Below are 24,569 nucleotides of genomic sequence, written 5' to 3'. Positions count from 1 at the left end.
CCCCACAGCCAAAGTTCTCTGGGCAATAAGCCATTTAAACAATTTTAAATTGCAAGTCCAATAAAACAGCTGAGGACAGTGCAACTAAAAAAGGACCCAAACAAAGAGCTATAATTAAAATCAGTAGAGTGATAGATTTGTCTCATAGTAATAAAATATATCAGAGTGCCACAAATGCAATGGATAAGATGTTCATGAGATGTTGCTACAGCAAGGCTTCCCCGCTAATATTCCATCAAGATTATTTTGTAATGAAATATGCCATTACAGGGCAGGATGTTAGAAAGCAAGAAAAAACAGGGTGGGAGAAATGGGGAAAATGTATCAAAATGGGTATCCTCATCTGCTTTTGGCTCTGTTCCTTCTCATGTCATCTTAGGGCCTTCCCACATTGCCCCAGTAGATTCCCAAAAAAGCCATAGAAAACAAAGTTGCCCCCCTTTCTAAAATATTTGCTGCCTTCCAGAAGCTCAGGTTGAAAACATGGTTCTCTCTCCCCCTCACCCCTTCCATTTTGTGTGCACAGTAGGTAAGGTAGAGTAAGATGCATAGTTTAAGGCACCAGGTTATGTGCTGAACAACAGACATGAGTAAGATTTGAATCCAGGACCCAACGCTTCACTATGTACATGTCAGCAGTTCTCTCTGTATCAGCTGCTCTGACAACAACCAAGTGGGCTATTGCCTTCATGCGGTGCATGTCAGGACATCCAGGAAGGTCACTGTTAGGAAGAGAAGGATAACCTTTTTTCTGTCAATGACTGTATTTAAATAACAAAACCAGCCATCTCTTGTCCCAGTCAATTCCCTTACCTTCATGTGCAAGCTGCATATGACTAGAACGGTGTTTCTCAATCTCAGCAACTTTAAGATGTACAGACTTCATCTCCCAGAATTCCCCAGCCAACCATTGCCTTCAATTCCCAGAATTCCTCACTGATTGGCTAGGGAATTCTGGGAGATGAAGTCCATACATCTTAAAGTTGCTGAGACTGAAAAACAGTGATCTAGGATGAGTTCCCAGGATGTAGAAAGGAGACTGGAATACTATCACTGCATTTCATCTGCCAGCAAAATATTACTTTAAAATCCACAGCAGTGTGAGAATTAGGAAATGTTGGAGGAAACCTTCACCCCACGTTATCTTCCTGAATAGATTTTCTTCTGGGGGAAAAAATGATTAAATAAATAATTGGAAGTGGAAATGGAAAAAGGGGATGTTGCCTGAATGTAATGAATAAAAGAGGGTGATGGCGCAGTTACGGCCTTTTCTGGAAGTACCAAAGAACTTAGCTAACAAATGCAAGCACATTGCCATCTTATTCTTATCGTGCCTGCATTTTGACCAACCTTTGTTGCTGTAGCACCCAAATACAAAATGGCTCCTGGAACCCCAAGAGCTGAGTGGTTTGAGCGGGACTGACACCACAGCCCTCAAAACTTGGTTAAAGTATAGGTGAATCTGCAGCCCATCCCCGTTGGCTAACCGAGCGTGTTCGCGGACCGTGTTCTGCCGATGCAGCCAATGGCTGGCTTCCCTCGTAAGGCTCCCCCAGAACGCAGCCGCTTCACATCTCGCCTCGGTTAATGCGCGAACCCAGGCACCGCGCTGGGCGAACCAAGGTTTATATTCTAGCGTACCGTCGCCACCAAATGGGGCTCATGGAGCAAACCACGACACGCACAGACACGCAGTGGGCAAACCCAGCGACAGCAGCCGCAGAGAGCTTGCCCCAAGCCTTCCCACGGGATTTCACCCGCCACCTTCCCGGGCTCCGAACCAGCGCCACGGCCCACCTTTCTCCCTCGGGGCCCCGAGCCTGGGCGGGAGGCTTCCGGCCGGCTTTCGCCAGCCCCCTCCGGGCTTGTTCCGCGTGCAAGGCAGAGGCGATGCCGCTAGAGGGCTCTGGCCATTGTCAAAAAAGAGAGCAAGCCAGCGAAGCGGCTGTTCTCCTTTTCTTTGGCTGCCGCCGCCGCCGCCGCTTCTGCTCCTGCTCCTGCTCCCGTTGCCGCTGACGATTTTGGGGGCTGAACTTCCCAGGTCAGAACCAGAGAGAGCGAGTGCCGTTGTTGCCGTTTCTTCTTCTGCCTTCGTAGCAGCCGCCCGGAGTCGACCCAGCCCGAGCGCCAGCCGAGCCGCTGGGCTACCGCCAAATCGGGGAGCGCGGAGTCCCGGCTTTATTTATTCTTCCTTTGATAGGCGAGATCCTCAGGTCTGCAGCTCGAGGACCGAGATCTGAAGCCAGAGGCTTCCAGGTAACTCGAGCTGACTGGGAGTGGGCACTGGCCAAAGTCCAGCCAGGCAACTTCCTCGGTGAGGGAGGGAGGAGGAGGAGGAGGAGGGGGGGAAACCTATCACAAACGAGAGGAGCCAACGCATGGCACTTTCTTCAGCGCCTCTTTCAAACAACAGTCGAGTCCCCCCTTCCTTACGGTGTGAAAACCCGGGGGATCCCTAGACGCATGAACAAGAGACCTTGGATAGGAGGGAGAAGCAGCAACAGCAACAAAGCTTCCAGGACGTGAGAATGGCAGATCTTAAGGGTGGAGGCTCAATAGGGGTAGGTTGCCACCCTCTCTACACCCTCCTTCTCCCTGGAAAGGCTGGGGTGTTACTACAGCTGACATGCCCTGCAGAAGTTCAGCTGGGGAAGCTTTCCCCCTTGCAGCTCTTCCAGGGCCAGGAAGCGCTTCACCTGTTGAATTTCCAGACATCCTGAAGGGAGCACAAGCCTTAACAGGAAGACAGGAGGTGCAGCAAGACAGGGGCAGTAGAACTGCTGTAGGATTGGCACGGACTACAATTCCCAGCATCCCCAACCATCAGCAACACTGACTGGGGCCAACTGGAGTTGGAGTCCAGTAACTAGCGGAAGGCCGCACATTCTTCACTTTATTGGGCAGCGAAACCAAAGGCCAACTTGTGTGAAATCAGGGTTGTTAGTGCTGTGACCTAAAGCCCAGTCTCATTATAGGCCAACAGGGTTGGTTTTGGATTCTGAGCAGGGAAAACTTATTCTTTCAGAGGCCAGAGCCTTCTGCAGAAGTGACTGATGTATTTTGCTGAGATACAATGGGCCCTTCTGGACCCATGCCAGAGACCTGTCTACAGGGACATTGTGCAGGACAATTTTGGGACTCTACTCTCGCTAGGTAAGGATTTTTATTTTTATTTTCTTTGTTTTTACATTTAAAATATATATATATAAAGGAGTAAAGTTGGCTATTGTGAACTCAGAATCCCAAAATGAATGGGCATAATTGCATTAGTTTTTGCTGCTTTCAGAAGGTGTTAAGCCTTTGAATTACACAGAATTCTGCATCAGGCAGGAGAGTTTCTGTGTAACCTGGAAGGTTGCATTTCACTATGTCCACAAAAGTCTCTCCAGTAAAATCATCTTGGCATGCCTGTTTATTACAGGCTGTTAGAAGAGGCTAAGTTCAGGATCATTCCATGTGGTAATGGGTGAAAAGATAAACAAAAGCTTTTGAGCATCTGTCCCTGAGTATTCAGCAATTGTATATCCATATTCATATCATTTTGTAGCTCTGAACAATTTCAATCATGCTGGTGGAATTCGATAGAATTCTGCTGCTAGCGACAGAATGTCAGGAATTGGCAAAGTAGCGTTAGCATCAGCTGTCAATGTCTTCTTCTGTGTCACAGCTCAGATTTGGTCTTTTCAAAGGGTAGCCTAGAACAAAGTGTTTAAATGGTAACATTAGCGGGGGGGGGCGGTATTTTTTAGTATGATTTCTGATCCAGTTGTTCCGCAGAGCCTGGGATGGGCAACTAAAAAACAAACCAGCAGTCTGGTAAAGTATCCATTAATTTCTTAGAATAACATAGAATGAATGGATATAACTTCCCCCCCACCACTGCTGGCTTCACTCTCTTTCCTTTGGCAGATGGAGGAACCATGAATCCAAATTCCCAGCCTGGTGGTTCTGAGGGTGTGCAGAAGCAAGTCCAAGGGCGATCTGAAGGCCCCACTTACGCGGGGCAGCCTCCAGCTGGACAGCAGAGTGAAGAGGCAGGAAAAGGATGGGTCAAGCCACCTCTTCTTCCTCCAGTGACAAAAGACAACCCCACCATCCCACCCCGTGGAATTTACATGGGGCCCGGCCCCAGCCTGTGTGTCCAGTGTGGAGAGAGCCTTGCCCAGACTCAGCACACCCTTGCCCAGCCTAAGCGGCCTTTGCTGTCTGCTGATAAGCTCTACCCCTGCTCTGACTGTGGGAAAAGCTTTGGCGTCAGTTCCCACCTCACAATTCACCGGAGAACCCACACTGGCGAGAAGCCCTACGAGTGCAGCGACTGTGGGAAAAGGTTCAGTCAGAGTTCCACCCTTGTCCTCCACCGCCGCATCCATACGGGAGAGAAGCCATACAAATGCACGGATTGTGGGAAGAGCTTTTCCGTCAGCTCCCACCTGACCAAACACCAGCGAACCCACACGGGAGAGAAACCATATGAATGCCAGGTGTGTGGGAAAAGGTTCAGCCAGAGCTCTACCCTCATTCTTCACCAGAGGATCCACACAGGGGAGAGGCCTTATAAGTGCGATGAATGCGGCAAGACCTTCAGCGTCAACTCGCACCTTACCATCCACCAGAGGATTCACACAGGAGAGAAACCATTCCGCTGCATGGAATGTGGGAAGAGTTTCCGACAAAGGTCTGGCCTTAGCACACATCAGAAAACTCACATGATGCTTGTGAGACCTTATAAGTGCCCACCTTAGAAGGTTGGGCCCCAAACCTATCTGCCAAGCACCACCAAAATTCTCCATCTCACAAATTAAAAAAAAAAAGTAAGAAAACCAGTATGGAGAAGCAAGTCGACTGCATGAAGAATTTTGCACTGGGAAAGGAGGACTTCAGAAACTCAGTTTAGATTTTTGTAATTGCAACCAGAAGAGGTCTTATACAAATGTGCTTATTTTGCCTTAATATGCATGCTTTGTGATAGATGCACTGCTGGATAGTGTGGAATTTTGATATGACACTTGAACAAGTGAGAAATAGGACTTTCAACTGAGTAAGGATCCAGAGTTGCAGAGGAGCTGATGTCTACATGCAAGGACAGAGATGAATCAGGCCTACTTGGAAGATATATTCTCTGGATTAAACCTTTCCTGTCCGATATGCCTCCACGAGTCAAGCTTCCCACCATAGCTGGCCAGCCTTTTCCCTGATACCTTCTGCTCCATGAAGAGTCTGTGGTTGGAAAGAGAATCTTACTGAAACGTATGGGAAGCTTAGGGTACAATTAAATGAGTTGTGCCCACCAGCCTACAATAGAGTTACAGAGTTATGTACCCTCCAAAAAGCAGTTCAGCTTCCACAACATTGAATATTGAATTTGCCAAGTAGTCCAACCACAGTTTATCGTTTCTGGGATCATGCCATTCTTTCCCACGCTAGTCATTTGGAGTATGTCTGAAACATGATTATATATCATAATACACCAACTAGACAGTGCTGGTGGCCTTGTGGAAGTCATCCTCTTATAATTTAATCTCCTTTTCTGGGCAATGGCCAAGTAATTCTTAAAGATTCGCAAAACATTTTAAAAGTAAAGAACACAAGAAAACAAAAATACCGTGACTACCAGCAACCCCTCACTTCCTCACAGCAGTGCTCTGCCATTTTGTAAACAGTTCCTTTAACCCAGTTGCTTCCCATTTCTATTACTGTTTTTAAATGGTTCTTACTGTAATTGTTGGTTATTTTCTCTGTCGTATGACTCTGAGCCTCAGCTGGGGCCATGGTGTTGGTTAGGAAGTGGGATAGTAATTTAATCAGTCATAATTAATTAACTTCTTTCTGAAACATTTGAGGGAGATATCCTGCCCATTCACTACCATGAAGGAATACATTTCCTCTGTATTTTAATTTAAAAGAGAGGAGGAGAGAGAACAGGCTAAAAGTTACAGAGCAAGACATTCCCTGATATCTGGTCTGTCCTTTGAAAAACCAGAACTACAGGATATCCAGTAAGTGTCTCCTGTGCTAATTGTCACACTGGTCCTCCTCCTGATTTATCTTCAGCTTCTTGCTTTTGCTCAGATGCTGCACTAGTAAAGTGCAGCCTTCTGGATAAAAATAATGTTGGACACCCCTACATTTGTATATGTTTAAACAGGATCTCTGAACCAGTCTGGAAAGCCTGTCTCTTAGCTATGTGTGAGAAACATATAAATCATCTTTTGCCAACTTGGTGCCCACCAAATTACTTCTTCCATATGTCTCCAACCCAATGATAGCTGAAAATTATAGGAATCAAAATTCAACATATTTGGAGATCACCAGGTTGAAGAAAACTAACATAAGTGCCACTATCAGAGCTAGCAAAGCTAAGGAATTAGAGAAAGTCCATTTCCGCTTTGTTTACTTTGATGCTGTTAGATAACTGATTACTTGTTACATTTTTGTAGCTTTAGGAGCGTTTCCCAATTAACAGCAGCCATTTATATTTCTTCATCAACAAGTCTCTCACTACAGTCTTACCCTGTAATCTGTGACTTCACTAAAAAAGAATTAAATTTCAAAGAATTGCATGAAAGCATTTTCTGTGGTTATTTTTAAGTGACAGCCGGCAGAAGTATTTCTTTACAAGATTTGTATCCAGATTTTCTTCCCAAAGCAGCTAACAGTGGAATAAAACAATTAATAGACACAACTGAAAAAACAATTTAAAAAATAGAATATGAGTGCAAACATAAATCTAAACTACTCATATAATTATTATATTTAATTTCCTTCCTCAGCTAAAGCAAAATATTTAGAACAAATGTTAAAGAGAAATGCCTTGGCAAGGAGTTCTCTTTAACAGCAAAGACAAAAGGACTTTGCAGTGATTATTTATTCTGTGAGGAGTATTTCATAATTCAGCTCATAACTTAAAGCTACTCCTACTCTTTGTAGCCATCTAGTAAGATTTTTGCAGCTCAGACATGACAGCGCTATAATTGCTGTTTTTCATTAGTTAAAAGTAATAGCCTTTTCCTCCTCCTTGTAATGGAGGTGACAAGTTTCATTCTAGTATATATTAAATATCCATTTTCTTTATTTCTCTTCCTACAGTAAAACCAACTAAATGATGCGGGGTGTAGTTTTAATAATCCCTGAGTGTGGGACAGCTCCTTTTTCTAATAAGGGGGTGGGGGGGGAATAAGAACATGTGACTATGAACCTTTAAACTTCCAAAAACATAAAAATGCATGGCTTCCACATGTTTTGGACTGTAACACCATCACCCTCAACCATTAAGTTAATGGTAAGAGATAGTGGGAACTTTAGTCCAAAGCTTCAGGAAGGCACAAGGTAATCTCTCCCTGTAAAATTAGAATCCTTGCCATATTAACTCTGATGCAAACACTTTTGTATTCAACATGGCCTACTCCAAAGTAATTGTGCATAGGAATACTGTAGAGAGAGAACAAGCTAATCGTTGTCAAAGTACTTGGTTAGGATTCTGTACTAGCTTTTTTTCTCTGCCTCTAGAATCATTCATCTTTTACAGAACGATCAGATCTTGTTACTGGCAAACAACCAATTTCCATATTTTTCTGCTTCCTATGCCCAATATTTCAATTTGGGAAATGATAAAAACAGAATTGTAGCTTAGCCTCTCTTCTGCAGGCAAAGCGCTATTAAACATTTCCAGAGATCTACTTCTTCACATGAAACATCTCTTAATAGTTCAGCTGTTTTTATTACTTCTTGTTGATCCCAGTTTAAGATTAATTACCAAATTAACCCAAAAGGAAGCTACTCTAAATTTAAGATGACCCATCTCCCAGAAACATAGATTGGCCAAAAAAACTCTTTTGTCCCTATTTCCATATTTTCAGTGCATCTACGGCAGTGTTTCTCAACCTTGGCAACTTCAAGATGAGTGGACTTCAACTCCCAGAATTCCCCAGCCAGCCATGCTGGCTGGGGAATTCTGGGAGTTGAAGTCCACTCATCTTGAAGTTGCCAAGGTTGAGAAACACTGATCTGTGGTGACAGTCCATTTTAAAGGTAAATTATCTGGGTAAGGATAAGGCCCTTGATTCAGATACATACAAAACACTGCAATTCCCCCATTGGATAGTTTCTCAGGGCACTGACCTATGTAATTTTCTTTCCCCATGGATGTGGCATTATTACAAATATTACTTTTCCCTTTTTTAAAATAGCAAGGCAGTTCTATTTGTATTTAATATTGTCCAGTCACACAAGTTTCCTGAGCTCCAGTATGTTTAGGTAAACTCATGGGACGTGTAAAAAAATGGAATTCTTGGCAATGGCAAAAAGTGTTACAACATTCAGGAGAACAAAGGCTGGATGAGAATAACAGAAAGATGGCTGATACCATGGCCCTTTTGGGAGAGCTGATGGCTCTGGTACTGCAAACATGAATTGTACAGCATAGATTAAATACAATGCTAAAAACCAAAATGCAGCTACTGCTTTGGGTGAAGGGATATGAAAGATCAATTTGAACATTTTCTGCCAGGGCCAAACAAACAGGGCTATTTTCAAGAAAGAGGGGGAGGAGAGAGAATGACCTATAAATAAGTTCCATTGAACACAAAGAGTGTATTTCTAAGTAGTTTTGCATACAATTGTACTGTAAAAATCAGAAAGCTAATTTAGTAGATATAGAAATTTAGCAATAAAGCCATCTCTTTCATTTTCTAAGAAATTTCTGATTTTTGCTTCTTGTAACTCCTATAGTCCCATCTGGGGCTCTATAGAAATTAATGGAAATCACTTACATTTCATCATAACCACTAAAACCCTCTGTAGGTTGGCTGCTACACCCATGAGCGTGTATACCTATGCTAGTATTTCGGAATGCTTAATATCAGAAATACACATATTCAGTAAAAAACAGATTTTAAGTTCAAATGTTTTTGCCTGCTTAGCCATTTCCTTAAACAATGTCTTCATCTTGTACTGTAGTTGAATGATCTCAGAGGTAAGACTGAAAAAGATTTCTTCACAGGTAAGCATGCATAGAAGGTCATCCTAGGTTGTCTTCAACATACTTGATGGTAGGTTCATACAAATATGCCCAATCATTTGGGGCTGGTAAATTTATTTAAAATTTCAGATCATCTCATAGGCACACCTTTGTCTTTTAAAAGTGTAGCTGAGAATATTTGTGATTCCGCCATGAAAAATTCCCAACTACATTTAATCTAGTGAAGACAACATTTGAGGGAGGTGTATTAGGTGCCATAAATTACCTAAAAGATCAATATCCTAAAGATGGAGTGACTGTATCCATATGACCCACAGAACTACAAGTTGGCCAATCACATTTTGACTTAAAGTGTTGTGCAAACCCAGCCAGTATAGTTAGCTTATGGTTTGGTGTGTCATGTAAGCTTGACCATTGGATTAACTGAGAAACCATGTGTGAGGTTCATAGAACAAATCAGAGTTTTTACTCAAGACGCAAATGACCAAGCTCAAATTATCATATTTTGGACACATTATGTAAAGACTCAGCTCCCTTAAGAAAGCCATAATGCTGGGACAGGTAGAAGAAAAGAGAAGGGGATGACCAGCAGCAAGATGGATTCGATTACAATGGTGATGGGTTCAACATTGGAAGACGTCGTCCTGGAGATGGATGTGGTTGTTAAGAGTCAATACTATGACATATAATCAATCAAGATAGTTATGGGTAAGTATGTCATGTTAACACTGCCCCCCACCCCCAATTTTGATGGTTAAGGGGAAGTCAGCAGGGGTTACCTATCCACCTGCTGCAGAGCTGCTGAAAATGCAGTGCCTCCATTATGGACCTTCCTAACTGACTATAACCATTTATTTAGCAGGCAGTGATGAAGCTGGGGAGGTTTTGGTTCTCAGGACAGAAGTCTGAGACCTTGCAACCAAATAACCTTCCGCAGGGTTTGGATTATTGTAATACACTGAATCACGAAATAGCTAATTATATTCTAGCCTAGGTTTTCTATTCTAGGTTTGCAGATCCACACTCCATAGCTAGTTGATGGGTCAGTGTAGTGTGCTAACTCAAGCACTGGGGTAATGTAGTAAACTGTGGTTCAGTTAACCATGGGCTAAAGTGCTGTAGAAACTCACACATGATGGTTTGTGGTAAACTGAGAACTAGCCAAACATTAGCTTTCTGCGACCACTAGGAGGTCACTGTTTTAGCATCCTTTTTTAAATATATGAAGGATGGTTATTTGGCCATATATAGTTAAAAGTGAATTTTGTTACTTTTCTTTTTCAAATTCACCATATAACTTTATTCTATACAAAACAATTATAATCTCCAAGTAAATACCACACAAGTCTGGGGAAGGAAAACAAACTTTATTGCATTCATGGAGATACTATCAGAGGCATGGGTCAAGAAAACAAACCTGCATTTGCTCAGAAGGGTTTTTTTTTTAAAAAAAATCCGAGTTGACAAGTGATGCTCCCCTTTGCTCTAATGCTTCAGGAATGGAGACACGGCTCGGTTAAATGCCTTCTAACGGAAACACGAGTGTCTAAACAGGAGGTAAGTAAATCGAATCCGCTCACTCGAACTGCAGTTCCCAAATCTGGGGGACACGAGAGTGGGGAGGGCGCCTTGCAGGCTCCTAGCCGCATCCCTAGCTCGCCTCGAAACGTGTTGATGGAGAGTAGCAGGGGTTAAAACCATGGAGCCACCCAGGTCCCACTCTTGCCTGTGGCCAGAGCGGTTGGCTATGCTGGAACTGGGCTAGAAATGGTCCAATTCCCGTCGCCTCTGCTCTCAGCCCCGCCCTAAATCATTTCCAGCGCTGCCTCCACCTCGGTTCCAGCGCCGCGAGATCCGGCTTCTCCCTGCGGCTGGAGTTGGGAGGTGTCAAAACCAAGCCCCTCTGAGCAGAGAAGGAGGTCAGAAGCGGGCGCCTGGAGGGAGGGAGGGAGGGAGGGAGGGGTGACCAGGTGTCAAACGGCAAAGCTTTCCCATCTGGTGCGCGCAGGTGTGGAGGGGTTGTGCCAGTGCGTGCGTGGTGGTGTTTGAGCACAGAGTCTGTACACTCAGGGATGGATAGAAGCGCTGCGTGTGTATGGGGATGCGTATGCAAGAGCAGTGTATGCAGGGCTGCCAGATCTGTAACATCAGAGAAAATCGCCTTGCGTGTACAAAGCTTCGCTTAGAACACCAAATCTATTTTCAGTGCCTCCAAGCTGTGGCCGTGAAATCAAGCTTAAAACGATTGCTGTTGGGCAAGTGCAGAGTGTCTTTTATCTCCTCGTTGCATACGGAAGGTAGCTTTCCTTTATCTTAAAGGAAATTAAGGCAGGGCTTTCAGAGCAAAGATGAGGGCTCCAGGGCAGGTTTATGTCCAAACGTCCTCTGTTTATCTACTGAATGCTACAGCTGTTTCCCTGTACCCCCCATTTTTCTGACCATGATTGTGCCACATTAGGATCAGGGAAGTTTCTGCATGCAAAAATGTGCTGTGTGCAACCTCCCTAATGAGGTGGTAGCTTGCCACCATGTGAGCAGCCTGAAGTCTGGTTTGTTTTGGGGGAACTAGCATTAATTATCTAAAGCTTTACACTACTTCTGATTCTGTTCTGATAAAGTTCAAAGGGATGTGTAAAACCTTCCAGTTCCGTGGTGCTTTCATCCTGTTCTGTTTGTGAAACCTTATGCAGATTTTATCCTCTTCTTTTCTCAGCCCTTCCATGATTTCTCAACACTAGTACTTTTTTACAGTAAAGTGCAGTTCTGTCTTTTAAAGAAAAGACAGAAAGAAGGAAAAGCACAAACCTTTCGCTGGTAGGGCTAGAAACTATCCGTCTGAGAGTAGCAAAGGAAGGTGAGTTGACTCATTTAATCAAGCATAGTGGGTAGTAATTTTTGGTCACAGCCTTTCATCCTGTTCTTGATTTTGAATGGGTTTATTGCCATAATTTTTGTGATATTACTTTTAATTTTGTGAAATATGATCTGTGCTATATCTGGATCTATGGTCCAGATAAATTACAAATCCCTTTGTAAATAACACTGGCAAATACATAAGGTTACCCTTATCCATACCTTCATTTAGGCCCAAACTTTTATGCTGATGGAAATGCAGGATCTCTGTCATGGGGGATGGATATCATGGGGGATAGACATTGTGCTACACAGCTTTCCCTCGGTAAGGTGGTCTAAGTTCCAAGTATTTGGAATTTGGGAATTCTTGTAATGTTATTTTGGATGATTCCTCCATCCATACTGATTTGGGAGCCTGGTTACAGTGGAATATGTTAGAAGGAAAGTCATATCTTCACATCTTGAAAAGAAAGAGGTAACTAAAACAACTAAGCATTTCTGGGTTTTTTTCATCATATATTCCTCTGGAAAGATGGAGGGCAGTGTTCTTACTCTACTTCTACCATTATTAATTTTTTTTTGTCATTTAGCCATTTTTGCTTGAGATATCCATAAAGTTTTGAAATAGCTTTGCGTTCCATCCTTGTAACAGTGGTTGTTCACTGATAATGGTCAATTTATGTGCTAATGTTGCTTAGTTAAAGAAGGAATTATTGCATTACCATTGACTTTCTCATGTATCTTTAGAGTTCTCAAATGATATGGTACCATGACCCCCTAAAATAATAAATGACTTTGTGTGACAACCCCCCCACAAAAAAAAAAAAAAAGAATGTCAGGCTGCATTTTGATGGGTCCTGCTCGGCCTGGACGAGCCACTGTTGGCTTTGTCCAGGAGTGAGAATATATTCAGGCAGTGATCCAGAAGTACATGTGCCAACCATGTTTGCACATCCAAGGCTGGATTACTATCAGAACTCACTCTCTGGACCTTTAGTCCTGGGGGATGTTATGCTAGGTCTTGGTGCTGAACCTGGTCCTGCAGTCTGAGGGCTACACCTCTCCTGCTTCTTGCAGGAAGACTACACCTCGCAGTGGGAGGTCATCATGCTCAGGCTATCGGGAACAGGTGCACAGGCTCAGTGTTAGCACCCAGCATGACCTTCCCCCTTCCTCTCCCCCAGGAAGAAACCTTGGAAGAGGGGGAAGGTGAAACTAGGCACCACAATTCTTGCTGGGCCAGCTTGGAGAGCGCTCAGGAGGGAGTTGGGGCTGCTCCAGGATCCATTGCTGCAAGTGCAAAGCCCACTGAAGAAGAGGCCCGGTGCCTGGATCTTGCACAGAGCCCAATCTAACACCAGCAGCTTGGCAAAGACTCTTGGTGTCCTGGTGGAGCAAGTGCAACCCTCCTCAAAATTGTAAGTGTGCCCCCCCCCGTAATGTACAGTTTGAGAACCCCTGCAATAAAGATTGAATTTTTTTAAAAAAATGGAAAGAGATGATTGGGCTAGAATTACCCGGGGGGTGGGCTTGTGGCATCTACATGTGTCTGATTCAGGCTTAAACCACTAGCAATGCATTTTAGCATACTTCCAGCTTTCATTTCAGATCATGATTAATGGGCTTCCCATTTAATCTCATGCCAAGCTTCCAGTTTGGATGGCATGGAGAACCAAACCAAACCAGTAGTTGCCTTAACACAGGATTTCCTGACTTTTTTGAACTGATGGGGATGTTTGAATTTTTGAGAGTGTCACGATACTCTCAGAAATTGCTACCATGGCAGATGTAATCAAATGACCCATTTACCGGAAGACAAAATAGTAACATTATTTTCTGCCACTGTCTTTAGCCTCCCAGGATATTTTCAACCACATTGCCAACTAAAACTCTTGTTTATAGCCTCATAGCATTTTTCCCCAAAAATATCATTTGGATCTCTGTGGGGCCCAGCAGCATTATTGGAGATAGAGCTGGGATCCCCTTTGCTTTGTCCTATTTAATTTAATTAAACATATTTTTAAAAAAGAAATAAAAATAATTGGGGAAGGGGGAGAAGTCACCAAGCACATTGGTGTCCAGAGCAATCATGTTGTGAGCTCACTGCACAAACTATTTGATGACATTTTTTTTTTTCAAGTCCATAATACTTTACCACTTGTTAGCTAACCAGACTGTTTTGGTGCCAGCTACTGTCATTGAACTCACCCTATGTCATTAGTCCTGCCTGGTTGTCAGTTACAGTGTCTGAACTTCTACCATTTTTTCAGTCACAAGCCTTCCATTTCTCTTGCAGGTCATAATTAACTGTGAATACAACTGTGATGCTGTGAATCTGAATTTCAGATGAGACTTCCAAGTAAGGCCAACTATAGCTACTGGTTTGATCTTGCTTGGGATAAATTCACTGAAATGCAATACTGTAGCATGTTATTCATGAATAATGGAAATTGCATTGATTCAGCTTTAAGTATGACCCAATCCACTGGCTCAGAACATATTTTACAAAGCTATTTTGCCAGTGTGTAACTCTGTACCTGCATCCATACTTTGTCCTCAACCATGGTAAGTTAAATAATTATTGTTGGGATTCACACACATGACTAAGCCAAAATTAGACTATGGCTTGATATGATCTGTCAGCCCCCTCCATTGGTCATTTGTGGCTCGCTCATGAAGAGAATATCTTCTGTTCTTAAACTCCTACAGTTGTGAAGCAGTGGCTGTACTAGCTGAGAGAATCTGGAAGTTGGTTCAACATCTGATAGATACCCAGGTTGGGAAAAGTATCATTATCTCAGTGGTTGGATTAGCACAAGCTTAACTTGGTGAGTGATTTAACTAATTTTCTTGGTTTGCACGATTCTGAGAGTCATAAACTAACCAATAGACTCTACTAGACCACTCATTATGCGACTGTTCAAAGTTACTGTGGCACTGAATGAATGCTACTTATTCCCAATGCCCAAAGTTACGGCCATTGTAGTGCCCCCCGCAGTCATGTGATCAAAATTTGGGCATTTGGCAGCCTGCCCACACTTAAAACCACAGAGATACTTCAACTTCCCCCACCCGCCTATCTACCCCTCATCTCTGCCCTTTTGGCCACCCTGTACAGTGGCACTCCCCGAGGAGTGCCGCTATGCAGGGTGGCCAGAAGGGCAGAGGTGGGGGGTAGATGGGCAGGTGGGGGAAGTTCAGAAGGAGGCAGTCCCTTACCTTACTGAGGCTCAGGGCTGGGAGGGACCAAGTCATGAATGGCTTGGATCAGGATGGGTCCTTGCCTAACGACCGGTGGGATTAGGTTAAGGATGACTGTGGGGACTGCCAGGATTTCCATTACCAAGCGATGCGGTCATGTGATGTTGTACTTTACGACTGCATTGCTTAGCGATGGAAATCACAGTCCCAATTACTGTCATTCAACGAGGACTACCTGTATCATGCAAATGCTGCTGTTTAGTGTTTCAGTGACCCAATTAAGCACGTTGTACGAATTCAGATGGTAAGTGGCTATTTGCAGGCCAGGTTTTCATGTAACTTTATCAATAAGTGAACTTGTCTGCCTTTGCTTTCATATGATGCCTTTGTCTTGCTGTTACTTCTGGAATTTGAAATATCTCAGCATTCACCAGGTTGACGTGCCATGCTAAGCCATGTGTGTGTTTGTTTTGGGCTTAGTGCAATCTGTAAATCTGGCCACAGTTTAGTAACCATGGTTTTTGGATTAATATTATACGGGCCACTTACGGCCTATGCAGTTAATTATAGTTAAACCTGGGGATGTGCAAAACTTTTCAAGTTTGAACCATTCCAGATTTGAAACCCCCTCTTTCAATTGTAATTTGGGCTGTTTCTATCATTTTGGAAATGTTTCGGCTTCTCTGGAATGACCAACTCAGCTGCTTCCTGCTCAAAACGAGATGTTTTGAATTCAAATTTGGAATGTTTGCACCTCTCTAGTTAAAATGTTTAGTGCAATGCCTGAACTACTCTGTTGTCTTAACAGATGCCAGGAGAAAATGTGAGTTACAAGCCTTCCTTGTCAGAAAGATGTTGTCAAGAGAAGAACCTGAGCAGATGGTGCCCAAGGGACCTCCACTGGAACTGGAACACAGCAGAGTGGGAGTTGGCAATTTCACACTGGTACTCCCTGCCAAACCCAGCCCTATCTCCTCTAGTGAAGGCCAGAAACCATACAAGTGCATGGAGTGTGGGAAGGGCTTTGGCCAGAGCTCACACTTGATGCGCCACCTGGGGACACACTCAGGAGAGAAGCCTTACCGGTGTACAGACTGCCCCAAGGCCTTCACACAGTTGTCGAACCTGCGGCAGCACCAGCGCATGCACACCGGGGAGCGCCCATATGCCTGTGACTTCTGCGGCAAATGCTTCTCCTGGAGTTCCAACCTGGCTCAGCACCGGCGCCTCCATACTGGCCAGAAGCCTTACGCTTGCACACAGTGCGGCAAACGTTTTTGCGAGAGTGCTCGGCTTCTGGAGCACCAACGCACCCATACGGGCGAACGGCCCTATGCTTGCTCCCAGTGTCGGAAACGTTTCAGCCGCAGCTCTCACCTGGCCCGCCACCAGCGCCTCCATAATGATCAGAAGCCTTATGCGTGCATCCAGTGTGGCAAGCGTTTCTGTGACAGTGCTCGGCTCCTGGAGCACCAGCGCACCCATACGGGCGAGCGGCCCTATGCCTGCCCACAGTGTCGGAAACGCTTCAGCCGCAGCTCTCACCTGGCCCGCCACCAGCGCCTCCACACTGCCATGATGGCAACAGAGGAGGAATGAAAGGCACTTCTTTCCACTTGAACTTCCTGCAAGTAGGCTTTACACAACTGGTAGAACAGCCTGGCAACATTTGTAGGCATTTGCCTTTTATTCCTTAATCACTGGAACTGCAGAACATGCTGGCAATTTCTGGTTAACCATAAGCTTTACAAAGCACTCTGCTCGTTGGGGTAACAAGCCATCCTCAGTAAGAATAAATCCAGTCCATTTTCCCTTTCCAATGCTTGTTTCCATGTGCAAACCACTGCCTGCGAGTAATAGCCCAAGGAAGAAGTAAAACTTCCTAAAGATGTCTGAGCAGCCAGATTACTTGAGTGCTTGTACAGGCTTCCAGTAGTTTGCAGCTGGCAGGGTTGGGTGCAGGTCCTGGGTTAGCGACACAGTCAACCCATGTGTGTTAAGACTCGAGCTGAAAAGAGGCGGATTCTGATCATGCAGTCCTTCAGAGAATCTAAAGCAAAGAGGCACCACGTGTCTGTTGGCAAGCTCATTCTGTTGTTGCACGATGTGGCAGGAGGTATACAAACACACAGAAGGGGCTGAACTATGGCAGTTACTAAACTCTAAAGCTAGAGTTACTAAAGCTGCAGGAGGGGAAATGTCTTTGTTGTTGCAAATCCTACAGTGTATTCTCTGGGCAGGGTCACTCTTACAGGTGAGCAGGCTAGAGATTTGGCAGGGATACTGGTTTACAGAGCTGTGGTTAAGGCCTTAGGGAGGACGTGACCATCTGTATGTTTGGAGGCGAACAAGCATAGGTCTCCTCTGCAAGGCTGATATTTCCTGTTGTCACGGGGCATGACTTGGAAGCTTTTGAAAATCAGCCAGCCAGAACACTGTTTTAAAGAGAAAGTGATGGGTGTTTAAAAGGAAAACAACATGTCATCCCCCTTACCTCTTGATCAAATGTCCTGCATGCTAGTGTGAAGAGACATGGGTGAGGGGAAGAACCCTAAAACAAAGCAGCCAAAAAAGTCTCCTGATTGATTGATTGATTATGTGCCATCAAGTCATTGTTGACTCCTAGCAACTACATAGATAGATCTTCTCCATGACAATCTATCCCTAACCTGTTCTTGAAGGTCTCCTAATGGTGCCCCAATCACCACTGTAACTGAGTCCATCCACCTTGCTGCCGGTCATCCTCTTCTTCTCTTTCCTTCCACCTTCCTCAGCATCAGAGCCTTTTCCAGATCGCTGGGTCTTCACATAATGTGTCTGAAGTAGGATAATTTGATCCTGGTCATTTGTGCATTTGTTATTTGAGTAGCACAGAAATGCTAAGCCACAGTGTGTTCACGACTCATTAGGACTTTGGGTTATGAGAAAACTTGTCAAACAAGACAAACTACGGTGTTTGGTGTGAATGTAGCTACCATCACTTGTCAGTGCCTGGAGGCATTGATATGGGAGTTCCTTGGGCTTTGGGAAGATTAAGCCCTTGGATACTGTCAGATGGACAGCTTCTAGTGTTTCCAACCAAAAGGCATTTTGCAGCCATTGCCAATTTTCCTCCTCGGCAGCTATTTTCCTGAAGAGGAAGGAAGCTGAAAAGTAGAAGGGCATGGAAGGCTGAGGCAGCAAAGGTGATGGAGTCCAGGAGCTGATCATACAGTAAAAACTAGATTTGAGGGCATACTGACGCATCTTCCAGAATGGGATCAGTTTTGTACAAGGAAAAAATCTTAATAACCCTCCAACTACAGTATTCAGTTAGTGGCTCAATCATTTAATGGGCTTCATTAAAACAACCACTATAAGGATGCTGTGCAGATTTTAAAATCTTTGTGCTCTTTGCACTTGTTCAACTCAGAGTCTCAAAGCTGGGGAAGGGAGAGGCTAGCTTGTCAGGATGATCACAACTCTTCCCTAAACTTAATAGTGTGTTTTCAGTGTCTCTGATCCTCCAACTCTTCAGGAAAACACAATCCACATACCCAGCAAGGGAGGAGTGGAGAATCACTGTAGAAGGAAAAAACTCTGAGTCCATCAGATGTCACCTGCTATGCACAGAACCAGCCGGGTTATTCCTAAAATGAGACTGAGAACTATTCCTTCCGGCTTGCTTGCCTGCTCTGCAGTGACGTTATCCATTTATACCCTATTTGTATTTTTTCAGGACGACTCCCACCCTTTTTTCCCCCCTTGCAGTACAAAACCTGATTTTTTTGAGAGAGCACCATCTCTGCAGGTGCTTTCAGCCCAGTGTTTGTGACTATGAGGATGTAGGCTAGAATACAAGGCCAGTGAGCCTCAGCAGGTGTTCAGTATATGTGGGAGCAAGGCACATTTTATCATCTGTTGAAGTAAAAATGGTTTTTTGGAATTTTTTAAAAGTAGCATTATCACAGCAAAGAGTATTGAAGAATAACTTCCTGGCCTGGGTGTTGTGGGGTGGGGGGCAGGCAAATGATGACACATGTACCATGCTCTTACTGGGATATTCAATTTATGTACTTGCATCAAAGGTACATAACAGGTAGTCTTTGTTTAGTGACTGCCTCATTTAGTGACTGTTCACAGTTACGACAGTGATGAAAAAGTAACTTTGCAACCAAGCCTCACTTTTAGAACCTTTGCAGGTCTGTAAAGCAAAGGAAAGCTGAAGGAGGATCATAAGCACAGTTGTGGTTTCACTTAGCAACCACTTCGCTTGATGACTGAGTTGCTGGCCCCAGTTATGGTCACTAAATGAGGACTACCTGTTATAAAATTGTGTATTTTTTCAGTAATATTACGATGCACGTGTCATCATTTTGACATAATTATGGCTTGTTACAGTCACCACTCTTCCTGCTACAATTTTATACATACAGAATGATGGATTAAACATTTTCCAAGCACTACCATTTTAGCAAGAGGTATTAGTGATTGGCTACATAAATGTATTTCTTCTATATTTTTAAAACAGCATTGCCAAGATACTGTGATACACTTCAATTATGCCATTTAAAAAAAACAACCCACTAATCACTTTGATAAAATGGCAGTTACTACAGAGGTTTTAGCTTTTTTATTAAAGTGAGTGCTGTATGTATGTATAAGTGTATAGTGTGTATAAACACTAAGCTTATACACTTAAGTGGCATTTTGCATTGTTTGTTGATGGGTGATTTAGAAATGGTGCCGCTGTAAAGGTTTTGCTGAATGCTTTCTGAGCAATTATGGGTTTAACAGTCTGATAAGTAACTAACCATCTCCAAACTTCATACAAAAAAAAGCAGGGTATCAGCATACATACAGAAAAAGAATTACAACTCAATATGGTCTAGGAAGTCAGTTGCTATTCTAATCTCTGTCAGCCCTTCAGGGTAGACTGACTAGGAAACCAAAGTTATGGATGCTAATACTACTATTACTATATAGTTACAGTAACAGAATCTTGCAAGCCTGAATATGCCCCCCCACACACACACCAATTCCTTTATTCTCATGAGAACCAAGGAGGGTCTTGTCTGAGTTGCTTCCTCAAATTACATTTCTGCCCCAGTCTCAGGTTTCATTTATCTGACCAGTGTCTTGGTTGCGGCCCTTTCTCCTGTTCCTCAAGGTTATTCCTTCTTCCCATTACAGTCTCTGTGTCAGATCCTTCCTCCAGCAAGCCCATATTGCTAACCCTGATGCACAGCTCTCAAGGATTTTAGTGTAAAGTTTTCCTGCCCTACATGGAAACAGAGAGCCCGTTTGGTGTCATGGTTAAGGCACCAGGATAGAAACTGGGAGACCGTGAGTTGAAGTCCCCCTAGGCACAAAGCCAGCTGGGTGACCTTGGGCCAGTCACCCTCTCAGCCCTAGGAAGGAGGCAATGGCAAACCCTTTCTGAAATCTTGCCCAGAAAACTGCAGGGACTAGTCCAGACAGTCACAGTGACTTGAAGGCACTTTTTTTTTTTTTTTAAAGACCTGGAAATGCCAGGGATCCAACTGGGCTTACTGCAAGGTAAACTCTTCTTTAGAACATCTTACATGATATACCCCAAAATACATAACCATACTCTGATGGTGCCTTTCTGGAAGATGGGAATTTGCATGCAATGGATCTAAAGGGAAGACATGTTGGAGTTGGTGTGTAACAGTTTAGCTATGTATTTTTCTCCATTTACAGACAGATAATATGTAATTCTATGATAAACAGAAACTGAAGGAAATGCTTAAAGCTTAAAAAGCCCTAAAACTCTAAGGGGGAAAAACCAAAACAATGTGCCTCTGCCCATGTACTGAATACAGTACTGCCTCACCCCACTTGCTCTTCTACCTGCTATGGCCTTCATGCCTACAAAACAAATTATGTGCAGCCTCCTGTTATGTATGGTTATTCTTCAGAGAAAGTTTGAAAAACAGATCCAAGGAATGACATGAAGAGTTTTATTCTTTGGTTAACAATAAAGGCTCCTGTTAATAACACAGCTGCCTCTATTTATTCATCTCCGGGGGTACACTTAGTGACACCGGGATAGTCAAATTGCTGCAATAATTTATGCATCATACATGGAGTAATCCTTTACTCCAGAGTAACCCAATGTCATTACTTACGCCTTTTCGGTTTTCTAAATACTCTTCCACTCGACATTGTCACTGATTTTACAAAATCCTGATCTACGTCTCTAGGATCAGTAGCAATATTTGGTAGTGTTTTCAATACTTCTCATTCTGGTTCTTTTCCAAACAATAATTGATTCTAGCTAATTGTAGATTCTAGCTAACCGGTAGAATTTCCAGTTCCTATAAAAAACAATGTCATCATTAATTTACACAATGCAATAGTATTTTGGGCTTTTCTATGACTTGAGCAGGGTTCCATGGTGTTACTTTTGTTCCCTTATATAATTGTTTTTCTTATTATTTCAGTCTCAAATGTTCTGTCACATTTCCTTGGTCATCTTCAGTCTGTAACAAAACTGCCATGCATAGTCTTGGTTTAAAAGTCTACCTATTAAAAGTCAGATTAGTGGTTTGCCAACCACCACTGGATTATTTCTATAAGCCAAAAAAGTAAGATATATCTGATGTTTAACTTTGACTTATTAAGCACCATTTTAATAGTTTAGGATGTACCATTGGGCTGAGGTAATAAGGATTGCAAGTAACATGCATAAAATTCCATTCCTCTGCACTGTTTTAAGGACTATTATTATTTACAATTTTCATGTCTGACAGATATAAATTTAAATATATCATAACAGCATTACTAGCAAGCTTTTCCAAATGACATATTTCAAAGTATTATGAATAATGGTCCATCAGTTGCAAAATACTGTTCACCTTGAAATTCAAATAGATCGGTCCCTATTTTCTGCTGTGGTCTTATGGGTACTTTATGCTCTTCCAATGTTCTCCATAGTTTTTACTTCCATACGTTTGACATACTGTACATATTTGAATTATAGCTTCTGTTTGAGTGCATATATCTAGCCAACAGATTGCATCTCTAGCTGATTGCTAATGATCCTCAGGAACTTGAACATTTCATTTCTTAATGTCTGTGATGCTACTTTATAATCATTCATAAAAACTATATCCCAATAAACACTTTTCTCTTTAGTTCTAATAAAGTTACACTTCTTTTAGAAGATACCTTTTTCTGAGGTCAGCCCTATAAAATAATTTCTTTTTCCAAGAACAATAAAATATCCTCAAAATCTCTCAACTTATAATGAAAAGCAGGCAAACGAAGTATCAAAAATACTACTAACTGAACTTCTCCAGTATCAAATCGTTCCTATGTGTTAGACTCTGGGCAAAGTGTTAGTGTTACTAATTCCCGATAACCTGCAACTGGTATTTCTACAAGTTTAATAACTATTTTTGCATTCTACAGGGGCTCTATATATTGGTTTTTAAAAATGGCTCCTAAGGATTTACAATCTTTTTTCCCTTCACTATTGTCCTGTAAATGAACTGTTGACATCTTGTATAGCTGAGCCCCAAGGCTAACCTTTCCTTCTCAATTTGAGAATAATTCTGCTGTACAGCCATTACAGCTTTAGAACCAGCCATATGCTACTGGTAAACTATGTTGAATCAATACTGTGACCAAGCCAAGCGTTAACAGAAGCAGTCACCATTCGTCAACATCCTACATATATCTTAGAGGTAATGCTTTGATTTAACCAAAATTTTCATCCCTGACATTTCACTTTCCAGCCAACAGTTTTAAATTAATCTTGCTTTGCGGAAGCAACCAAGAACCAGTTGCTCCATTTGCTGTGTGACAACTCTTCCAATAGGTGGGGACAAGCATGGAGCCCCAGGGCCACATACACCCTACTTGTCTGTTGGATACTGTTGGAAGAAAAAGTTATCTTACCAAGTCCGTTTCTGAGCCGGGAGTAAAGACACTGACGAATTGCATGAAGTTAGGAGATTTATTCTTCACCCAAGTGCAGAAGCAATGACAGCAAGCAGTTAGGTGGGTGGCCGCACTGGGCCCCCTCCCCACAGTACATTATATACCTTCCGTTACAATCAGACCTACATTAAGATGTCATGACTCTCTGATCCAATCAAAGCCAGTTACCTCGATCCATACTCCTCCCTTTACCCAGGACCCCTTTCTCTGGTCCTGATTAAGATTCTCCCTTCTTGTATGTAAACTAATTTCTATCACCTTGATTGTTTACAGCCATATGTAAAATATCCTTTATCACTCTGCTTGTTCACTGAGTGCTGTTCTGATCTACATCCCTAAGAAACAAGGTCAGGACCGCTTATCTCTCTTTGTGAAGGGTCATCTGAACAGGAAAGAACTATCAAGTCAAGATAGTTTATCTGCTCACATGAAGTGTCTTCTTTCCAGTCAGGAAGAAACAAACCATGAGAGCAATTATCATATCCTTGAGCTATTGAGAAGTGTTGAAGGTCACACCCTTAAGAATGCAACCTTTTGATAATTTAAATAAGGTCAATTACTGTGAGGTCAACCATACATACAGGAAAGGAAATATTGGCATATTGCTGGGCCTGCTTTTACTTCATGTTACACAAGCAGGTAAAGGCAAGTGTTTAAAACATCTAAATGTCCAAATATCCAAAATGTCTACAAAATATCTAAAATGTCTATATATATATATATAAGATGCCTATATGTCCCAACCTTCTAACAATACAAACACTGGAGGCCCTCTAGAGTTGCTGCCAAATTGGTAGTTTTCAATCCAAGAGAAACACATCATGCATCATCATCGTCCCCAGTAGTCCTGTTCCTACAATAGCTTAACTGGATCGGTGGTGGGGTGGTGGTGGTGAACATATTGTGGGAACATCAAAAGAATGAACATGAAGACATCTTGATCTTTCTAATAAATACCACTACAAATTGCAGTGTCCCATATTTATGCCTTTTAATTTATTTATATTTCAATAGAACCTAGAGCAAAATGGTGCTCTTACTTCTTACTTTGACAGGCTGGAAGAAAATGAGACTATTGTGATTACAAGATTTGGACACTAAGAGAGAAGGTTCCAGAAATTAGCTCCGAAATTAGCTGGGGCCAAAGTTCAGAGTTGCAGCATCTCCCTCTGTAGTCCAAGCCGAACCATCTCAGCATAGTAGTCACCTTATGTGGTGCTAAATGGGTGGCAAAGGCCATCTGTAATCCTAGCCACCACCACCCCCGCCCCCTCAGCAGAACTAAAAGCAGGGCCTCTACCTGCAACATACTAAGTTACTACATTTGTAAATACTGTAACCCTAGGCATCTATAGATAGGGTGGGGACAGTAAACTGGAATTACAAATTATGTAATTTAACCACTAGAGGGCACTGTGAGCTGGAGCTTGCACATAACTCCATTTGAAAGAAGAAATTAACAGTCAAAACCAAAGTCTTTCAAACTTGGTAACTTTAAGATGTGTGGACTTCAACTCCCAGAATTCTCCAGCCAGCATGCTGGCTGGAGAATTCTGGGAGTTGAAGTCCACACATCTTAAAGTTACCA

General features: G+C 42.9%; 2 protein-coding genes across 6 annotated transcripts; both read left to right on the top strand.

Moving 5' to 3' along the window:
• Nucleotides 1-1,903: 1,903 nt before the first annotated feature.
• LOC103048002 (zinc finger protein 688-like) lies at nucleotides 1,904-6,753 on the top strand. 2 transcript variants are annotated; one of them, XM_007431971.4, is made up of 3 exons: nucleotides 1,906-2,256; nucleotides 3,026-3,153; nucleotides 3,910-6,751. In XM_007431971.4, exons 2-3 carry the CDS (start codon nucleotides 3,054-3,056, stop codon nucleotides 4,743-4,745), a joined length of 936 nt encoding a protein of 311 aa, XP_007432033.4. In that variant the 5' UTR covers nucleotides 1,906-2,256; nucleotides 3,026-3,053; the 3' UTR covers nucleotides 4,746-6,751. The 2 variants fall into 2 exon arrangements, with proteins under 2 accessions (XP_087999716.1, XP_007432033.4); XM_088143590.1 differs by lacking the exon at nucleotides 3,026-3,153 and having other exon boundaries at nucleotides 1,904-2,256; nucleotides 3,910-6,753.
• A 3,988-nt stretch (nucleotides 6,754-10,741) lies between these two features.
• Nucleotides 10,742-22,152, top strand: LOC148215468 (uncharacterized). Of its 4 annotated transcripts, XM_088143592.1 has the most exons (6): nucleotides 10,742-10,899; nucleotides 11,694-11,834; nucleotides 13,018-13,251; nucleotides 14,130-14,192; nucleotides 14,543-14,661; nucleotides 15,843-22,152. In XM_088143592.1, the coding sequence occupies exon 6, from the start codon at nucleotides 15,887-15,889 to the stop codon at nucleotides 16,631-16,633; it is 747 nt and encodes a 248-aa protein (XP_087999718.1). In that variant the 5' UTR covers nucleotides 10,742-10,899; nucleotides 11,694-11,834; nucleotides 13,018-13,251; nucleotides 14,130-14,192; nucleotides 14,543-14,661; nucleotides 15,843-15,886; the 3' UTR covers nucleotides 16,634-22,152. The 4 variants fall into 4 exon arrangements, with proteins under 4 accessions (XP_087999718.1, XP_087999720.1, XP_087999717.1 ...); XM_088143594.1 differs by lacking the exon at nucleotides 11,694-11,834; XM_088143591.1 differs by having other exon boundaries at nucleotides 11,694-13,251.
• Nucleotides 22,153-24,569: the final 2,417 nt, after the last annotated feature.

This window comes from Python bivittatus, unplaced genomic scaffold, assembly GCF_059951505.1.
Source record: "Python bivittatus isolate LINGU-HERP-01145 unplaced genomic scaffold, Pbiv_v1 ctg000410_np1212, whole genome shotgun sequence".
NCBI classification, from domain to species: Eukaryota; Metazoa; Chordata; class Lepidosauria; order Squamata; family Pythonidae; genus Python; species Python bivittatus.
This window is presented reverse-complemented; position numbering and strand designations above follow the sequence as displayed.

Bases quoted from the DNA above. Each gene is read 5' to 3' on its own strand.
- LOC148215468 (XM_088143594.1), top strand. From the start codon at position 15,887: ATGTTGTCAAGAGAAGAACCTGAGCAGATGGTGCCCAAGGGACCTCCA.
- LOC103048002 (XM_007431971.4), top strand. From the start codon at position 3,054: ATGTATTTTGCTGAGATACAATGGGCCCTTCTGGACCCATGCCAGAGA. The intron at 3,154-3,909 runs GTAAGGATTTTT...TTCCTTTGGCAG, and splicing joins TGGGACTCTACTCTCGCTAG to ATGGAGGAACCATGAATCCA.